This window comes from Poecilia reticulata, chromosome 2 (assembly GCF_904066995.2).
Source record: "Poecilia reticulata chromosome 2, P_reticulata-male-v2, whole genome shotgun sequence".
Taxonomy (NCBI): Eukaryota; Metazoa; Chordata; class Actinopteri; order Cyprinodontiformes; family Poeciliidae; genus Poecilia; species Poecilia reticulata.
Window position 1 is genome coordinate 10908966 of NC_088831.1, and position 8671 is coordinate 10917636.

The 8671-nt window shown below is 39.8% G+C and overlaps 1 protein-coding gene and 1 long non-coding RNA gene across 2 annotated transcripts in view; both read right to left on the reverse strand.

Annotated features, from left to right (window-relative positions):
• Positions 1–3271, reverse strand: part of LOC145554386 (uncharacterized) — a 46061-nt gene extending 42790 nt beyond the window's left edge. Inside the window, 2 exon segments of the mRNA XM_081614009.1 lie at positions 575–609; positions 3136–3271. Coding sequence (XP_081470135.1) covers positions 575–602 — 28 coding nt within the window. The 5' untranslated portion in view covers positions 603–609; positions 3136–3271.
• A 2882-nt stretch (positions 3272–6153) lies between these two features.
• Positions 6154–8396, reverse strand: LOC103476547 (uncharacterized). The gene is made up of 4 exons (XR_535490.3): positions 7866–8396; positions 7417–7504; positions 7239–7306; positions 6154–7127 (listed from the first exon to the last, which is right to left on the reverse strand). It is a non-coding gene; the product is annotated as an uncharacterized LOC103476547 (long non-coding RNA).
• Positions 8397–8671: the final 275 nt, after the last annotated feature.

Below are 8671 nucleotides of genomic sequence, written 5' to 3' on the forward strand. Positions count from 1 at the left end.
CCGTTCTGTCAAAAAACGGTAAACTACTGGCAACTATAGATGCCAGAAGTTTACCGATCTTTTATAGTATCTATACTGTACTTGCACTGACAGTAATCTACTATCAAGATTTATTAAGGTACAGCTACTGTGTATTTACAGTAAACTTCTGGCATCTATAACTGCCAGCATTTGATTGTAAATTACCGGATTATTTCTTGGAGTGTATGCTTTAGCATCTCTGTCACCAAGTGTTGGAATAAAAGACACAGCAAGTCTTTCCATCTGAGATAATAAATTTGTAATAAATGATGTGATTACTGGATAAGTTCTTTAGTGTATATAGTAAATATTCCTGAAGTATCAGAGCTGCTGGCTTGTTCTTCACTTCGGTTTCTTTTAGTTTCCATCTGAGTTCAGTTTTTACCTTCAGGTTTCACAGAAACTCACAATGTTTCCACCAGAGCTTCACTGAACAGGAAGCATAAAAACAATAAAGACACTGAGGCTGAGCTTCATCACATGGCAGCAACACAGGCTGTGATTGGTCAGTTTGTTCCTTTAAGATTCTTAATTTCTGCTTCTCATCACTTACCAAAATCCACTTCCTGCTGCTGCGCCATCTTTTATCTGGAAAACAAGAAGATTTTTTATGTTTCAGACTTTATTTCATGAATAGTTTATTTTGTACAGTTGGAATGGAAACTAAAAATATCCGATAAGTCAGTCCATCCATCCATCCATCCATCCATCCATCCATCCATCCATCCATCCATCCATCCATCCATCCATCCATCCATCCATCCATCCATCCATCCATCCATCCATCCATCCATCCATCCATCCATCCATCCATCCATCCATCCGGGGAGAGGGAAGTTGGGGAGACTTCCCCTCCCCAGCCACTTCTTCCAGCTCCTCCAGGGGAATCCCAAGGCGTTCCCAGGCCAGCCGAGAGACATAGTCCCTCCAGCGTGTCCTGGGTCTTCCCCGAGGCCTCCTCTCGGTGGGATGTGCCCGAAACACCTCACCAGGGAGGCGTCCAGGAGGCATCCTGACCAGATGCCCGAGCCGCCTCAACTGGCTCCTCTCAACGTGGAGGAGCAGCGGCTCTACTCTGAGTCCCTCCCGGATGACCGAGCTTCTCACCCTATCTCTAAGACCACCCTGCGGAGGAAACCCATTTCGGTCGCTTGTATCCGTGATCTCGTTCTTTCAGTCATGACCCAAAGCTCATGACCATAGATGAGGGTGGGAACGTAGATCGACCGGTAAATGGAGAGCTTCGCTTTTTGGCTCAGCTCTCTCTTCTCCATGACGGACTGGTACAACGCCTGCTTCACGGCAGACGCTGCCCCGATCCGCCTGTCGATCTCCCGTTCCCTTCTTCCCTCATTCGTGAACAAGATCCCCAGATACTTAAACTCCTCCACTTGAGGCAGGACGACCCCCCTGACCTGGAGAAGGCACTCTACCCTTTTCCGGCTCAAGACCATGACCTCGGATTTGGAGGCACTAAGTCTCATCCCGGCCGCTTCACACTCGGCCGAGAACCACTCTAGTGAGAGCTGCAGATCTCGATCTGATGAAGCCAACAGGACCACATCATCCGCAAAAAGCAGAGATGCGATCCTAAGGCCACCAAAACGGATCCCCTCAAGAACAGAATCTGTGACGAAGGGCAGCCTTGGCAGAGTCCCACTCTCACCGGAAACGAGCCCGACTTACTGCAATGCCGACCAGACTCTGACACCTGACAGCCTGTATCAAAAGGCTCGGTACCCCATCCTCCTGGAGAACCCCCCACAAGACCTCCCGAGGGACATGGTCGAACGCCTTCTCCAAGTCCACAAAACACATGTAGACTGGTTGGGCGAACTCCCATGCACCCTCCAGGACCCTGCTGAGTGTGTAGAGCTGGTCCAGTGTTCCACAGCCAGGACGAAAACCACACTGCTCTTCCTGAATCCGAGGTTCGACTATCCGACGGACCCTCCTCTCCAGGAGGCCCGCGTCCGGGCGAGGGAATGTCAGATCCAAAGTTGTTTTCCGTCATAAGGGGTCTTCAGTGTGTTTTCAATAAATCCGATAAGTACTTATTTAAAACACACAAGCACAAACCCCTCCAGAAAAACATATTTATGTAATCATGAAAGCTACAACGTCAGAGCATACTATTAAAAACCATCAGTGATATAAAAATACATTTATCACATCTTTATTTACAAGAAATAATGTTCCTGACTGTTGAAATGTAAACATCTTCTCCCCTTGCTTTTTGCCATCTGACTGTAATGTGTTGCTGCTGCCACCAGGTGGCATTGTAATGGAATTGTAATGATTTCTTTTTTTAAACAAAAAGTTTTGTTTTTTAACCAAAACTCAGTAGGCTTTTCTCGTCGTGACATGCATTAACAATTCAATTTTTGCTTTTGATTTTTTCTTTTTTCTGCAGTTCGACAATAAAGTTTGATGCAGCTCTGCTTTCCTGAATGGACCGTCTTCATCTCCACTGCAGCAAACAGGCAGCTCTTTGTTTTATAGATTACAGTACAATAAAAGGTTACATTGTCCCCTTGTTTATATTTTCAATAGTGTAATTCTGTAAAGACAAAATATGTCTGGTGGTCCAGCTCTGATTTATATATCCTGCTAAATTGCGTGTTTTAATATTGCAATACTTTCCTATAACAAAATAGACCTGCAGAAAGAAATTAATAATAAAATATCTTACATAGGCATAGTGTTATGCTCTATATGGAGATTTCCCTTAGCTTTGATTGTATATGTCACAATTTTGTAATTTATCATTGTTTATTAAACTCTGAAAGCTGTGTGGCTTTGTTAATATTCTGTCCTAGAATGTGGTTAGATGGGCCGTTTTGTTTTGAGCTCCTGCCCCTTTAGTGGTCTCTGCACGGCCCTGCAAATCCTACTGGGACCAGTTTGACTCCACTATGAAACTGGGAGCAAACTCAGCTGGTTGTCTGGGTCACAGATGAAAACTCAGAGAAAATCAGAGTTCCTGGTTGAAATCAGGAGCTGCAGCTCTGCATCAGAAAAAGGCCCAGTTCCGGTTCTGGTTCTGTCCATCAGCTCAAAGAGAGAAAACCCAGTCAGAACTGGAAACCAGTAGAAAGTGGAGTTAAAACTCACCTGATCAGATCTTTGCTTCTCCTTCTGTTCACACAAACCGAATCGGAGCCAATTGGAGAACTGGACCTGATTCTCCAGAACCTGAACTGGACCCACCTGAGGCTCCGCCCCCTCTGACAGCAGAGGTGTGTTCACCTGTTGAAATGACAGGAATCCTGTCTGATCATTGATACCAGGAAATAAATGTTTAAAATAATAAATTAACATTTCAGTTTAAATTTTCTTTATGTTTTAAATATATTTAGTATTTGTAATCAATATTTTATTAAATTAATGGAGATTTTCAGTTTTATCTATAAAAAACTTTAACAAATTTCTGCAGAGAAACACAAGAGCAATAAAAGTAATAATAGTTTCTGCTTTTTCTAATCTGAGCCAACAGAACCAAGAACCTTGAAATGTTGACGTTTCTCCACATGTTGACACGACCATCTGATATGTTCATATGATCAAATACAGATTTTATGAATTATTTAATCTTGTTTAATGTTGATCTGAAGGAATGGTCAGGAATGAACCTCTTTCATTCCTGACCATAATGCTCTTTAAGCTTTGGGCTCTTTTAGCCTGGAGGCTTTAAGTTGTTTAACTGGTTTGTATCAAATGTTTCAATGAAAAAGTTAAAAACCTGCCGAGTTACAAACTGGTTTTAATCACTGTAGGTGTTTACTGTGAGATGTTTGAGTTTGTGTCTCTGCTGTGCAGGAATGTTTCCTCATTCCTCAGTTTGGGTTCAGGTTCACACAGACGACACAGGAGTTGATGGTTGCCACGGTGACATATAGCTGGAAAATTAGGCCTAAACTAGTCAGTTCTCTATTATTGGGTCCCGTCAAACAATTGATAATATAATATTATATATGGGAGAAAACCATTGCCTCAACATTTAATGCAGACTAAGTGCTCATTATATGTGACTGAATCTGGTTCAGTGAAGGGAGAAAAGTTCAGATTGTTCAGCTTGAACCTGACAGCTGATGCCTGTCATCCACCTCAACCAGTTAAACCAGTTTGAACATTTATTTATAATCTTTCCTTCAGAACCAAACAGGGGAAAAGTCATACAGTAGTTACTCAAAATAATATCTAAAAATGATCCATTACTGTGTAAAAGTTTAACCATTTTGTTTAGTTTTCTTTCCCTCCAAAGCTTTGATCTTGGTGTAAAAACGTCTTGACTGTGGTGACCTTTACAGGGACCAGGGTGGTTTTACAGAAACATCATAAAGTGTTTCGGCTTCTGCAGACGGACCTTCAGCTCCACGCCTCAAACTCTGGTTACATAAAACAGAAATGAAACAATAAACTTCTGGTTAGTGGAGCTTTTAGATGATCGTCATGAATTAATGAACTTTTTATTTAAACAGAAACAGAAATAAAATAACAAATGTGGATTAACTAAAACTGTTAATGAACAACATGAGGTCATCAGCCTGGAACTGAAGCAAAGCTGCTACTAAAATACTTTGCAGCAGCAGGAAGCAGATTGAGACAATAGATTTATGAATATGTTTATAAATGAGCTCAGGTCTCCTTTCAGACAGACATGATAACATCATTGGGAACAGCAGATGGACCCTAAGCAGTCAGAGTTGCTTGTTACATGGGCCGGCTGGCAGCTTGAACACTTTTCCCTCTAGTCTAAGATGCATCATGGGAAATGGAGTTTTAACGTCAATGTTTTTTTCTTTTTGTTTCTTGAGATAAAATCTCAGTAAAACAAGAAACATTTTAACATTATGGACAAGGACTCCAATAGTTACTCAGAACTAATGATTCTTGATAAGTTTCTAAAAGTACAAGTGGATGGAACATTTTTCAAGTTCCTGTCATTGCAATGTTCTGTTTAAGACGGAGTAAAATGTTTCTCCTGCTAGCAGAGAAACACAACAATCTGAACTATTATTTATTGCATCTGCAATATAACATTGTGTGTTTTCTGTGTATCTAGTTTACTGTGTGATTTTAATAATAATCCTGGTTATTTCAAATGTTATAAATTAACTTACAACTGTAGATCTGCCCCAAAACTGAAGTATTTTAGATTCAGCTCTAAATAAATGTTTTATTTGCATTTACTTAAGAGTTTTATCTTTTTTAATTATTAGCTTGTTTTGATCTATTCTGTATCTTTAATTTCCAACTCTGAACCTTTTAGCAGCACATTGTTTACACTAAAAATTCACCTGATCATCGCAGCATAAATTGGGCTTTCTCCAGTTTAAATGCTGTCTGACGCGATGACGTTTCTCTCTCACGTCGTGACGAAAGCGGTGGTGACTGAAGACTCGATTCATCAGCGTTTTATGTGTAAATGTTAGATTTAGTTCGTCTTTTCTGTGAAATAAAACTATTTATCATAGGCCTTTATTAGTGTTGATTAGTTTTACATTTAAAAAAATTAAACTGATAAAAAAAATATCTTCCTGAAAAATGTGCAGCAAAATATGGAATCAATAAACTGTTAAATAATTTCTGTAATTTGTGCGCACCTTTGGCTTTTTAATCTGCCATTATTCAAATGTTTGCATATTACTAGTATTATGAATATGATGCTTTTATGTAGCTTTCACTAATTTTGTTGTTCCAAAAGCTTATTGTACATATTAAATATTTATGACAAAAGAAGAAAAACCCTAGTTCTTTATGATTTACTTCTGAACAAAACTAAGGTTTTTCTGAATTGATAGAAATTAATATTAGAACAAAGATCTTTCTAAGGTTTTGGCCAGAAACTGTCTCTCCACCACCCTCTCCTGGTCACAGCTTTTAATTACAGTCAAATCTTTCTGGATTATGACAGGTGAAAAAAAAAATCTCTTTTAACAGAGCGAACTACAGAAATACACAGCATGAAGGTAAAGAAACAAAAAAATGTAAGAAACATGTCGCCCTCCAGGGGTCATGTTGGATACTACACTGCAAGTAGTTGGATATTTTAAATGTGCACGGAGAATAATAAAAAAAAGAACTCAAATGTCATTTTTAAACAATTTTGTTTACAGTGCAGGATTTTTATTCACATCAGTTTTTTCTTCTGTAACTTAGGAAGTTACTGACATAAAGTACTTTGCAAAATGTATAAACCACAAACTTTCTACACATTTTGCTCTGTTCAAACAGTTTTAATATGTAAAAATAAATATTTTTCTTCAGACTTCTGTGAGCTCACACTGGACCCAAACAGCTCATAAGTTCCTCAGACTGAGAACAGGAAGGTGACCGACCTGCAGCAGGAACACCTACACCCTGATCACCCAGAAACATTTGACTGCTGGCCCAAGGTGCTGTGTGAAACTGGTTTGACTGGTCGCTGCTACTGGGAGGTTGTAAAGGTTTATGTAGCAGTGAGTTACAGAGGGATTGAAGGAATGGTGACAGTGATGACTCCAAGTCTGGAGGGAACCATCAGCCTTGGTGTCTTGCCTGCACTGATGGAGGATCCAGCGCTCGGCTCAACAGCTGGACACTCATTCCTCTTCCTTCCTGGCCTGCTGCCTCTCAGCGTGTAGCAGTCAATGTGGACTGTCCTGCTGCATCCTGTCCTTCTGCAGAGTCTCCAGTAGTGGAGCGACCCACCTCCACACCTTCAGCACCACATTCACTGAAACTCTATGCTGCTTTGGGGTCAAACTGAACTCCTCTGCTCTTTGGTGTCAGCTGGAAACCAACAGGATGTGGTTTGATTAACTTGGTAAAAATGATTTCTATATATGAGACAAAACTAGAACAGGTAGAGGAGGCGTCTTCAAATGCTCAGAATGAACCTGTTGAATCTGTACTTATTTCCACAAGCACAGAAAATGAAAAAAAACTTTACTCCTTTGAATAAGGTGTTTGAAATTAAATATAACTGTAATTAGTCATTTTTTTATTTATAAAGTACTTCAATAAACATTTAAAATAAAATGTGCCACACCATCCGGCCCATCAACCAGTCAGGGACGGGCCTCTCCTCAGGTCCACTGCAGGCCTTTACTTTCTTCAACACCCTGCACCGAAATACAATTGTGAAGTTTAAAATAAAAACTAAAATTAGTTATATTTTCTACTTTATTTATAAAGTACTATTAAAAGAAATCTAAATAAAATGTGTCACTGACCTCATTGATTCAGGCCTGCTTCATTTTCTACATCTTATGTTCACTCCTCCCTTTGTGTGTTAAACTTCCTGCACAGGAAATATGATCCATACATTTGTGTATTAGTTCAATAAAAAGGTGGACAATCAGGTGGAAATAAACAGTCCATCAACCTTTCAGGGAATCAACTGCATCTTACATTTTCTATTGTTGCTCCAACTGCTTGTCCAGCTGAAACACGAAGCACTTACACTCCTCCACTGGACACGACATCCTGCGGATTTTATCTGACAAAACAGAATTTTGGATTTCCATTACTGTAGCAATTAATCAGCAAAATTAACTCTTGAAATATATCAGTGTGAAATGAATGAGTGATAGAGGGTTTTCTCCTCCAAACTGAAACCAAGTGAGGGGGGCAGAAACATATCAGGAAGGAAATTCTGTAGATGGCAGAGCTCATATTCAGAGAAACTGTTTTCCAAATTTGAAATGATTTTAAAGACCCTGGAAACTATAGAGTGGCACTAATCTAGAGTGAAGGTTTCTAAAGCTGAATGAAGTCCAGCAAATTTAAACATACAAATGTCACACTGATCACTTTTAGCAGCAAATCTAACAAACTTCTAAAACTGACTGAAAATTCACCTCATCTGCCACATATTGTAGAGGTGAAGACATGGAGCTCCTGTGGTGGAGCCTGGGACACGAGAACCACTGTGAAGAAAAAAAAAGTTTTATTCTGTGTTTTGTTCCAACATATTCACTGTTGTCACTGCTTAGAAATATAGCCGGTTGGGAATGAGATGGAAAATTAGCCTGACATGTTTACATGATGTATTTATGTTTTACATGCATTGTTCCCTTTATAAAAAATAGAATAAAAATCACAATTTCTAAGATGCAACAGTCAGCTGTGTATCACCAGCAGGTTACTGATTATTTTTATTACTGAATCCTTCTGCAAATGCTCTCCATCTAATCTGACTTGACTTGATCTGTTTGGAAAAGAATAAAGGGGGAAAACTTCAGTCACTAGATGGTTAAAGCTTGTAGAGACAAACCCTAAAGACTAGCAACTGGAATCAGCAAAAGGTGGTTGAACAAAGTGTTGAAACGTGTGTTTGTGCTTGTAATGTGACAAAATATGGAACAATTCAAGGGGTGTGAATATTTTTACAAGCCACTGTAGGTGTAGACACTGATATTTACTCTGAGCTTCATTCCCATTTATTCCATCAGATAATATTCCAGGTGTTTGTTGTCTGGTATTTTTTTCTTTGATTTCTCAAGGAATGTGTTTGCTTTCCAGAAGCTTTTTATTACAAATGACTCATAAAGAGCCCAATGGTTGTTCTGTCTGTCTCTGTGTTGCCCTGCGACAGACTGGTGACCTGTCCAGGGTGACCCCGCCTCTCGCCCGGAACGTTGGCTGGAGATGGGCACCGGCAATC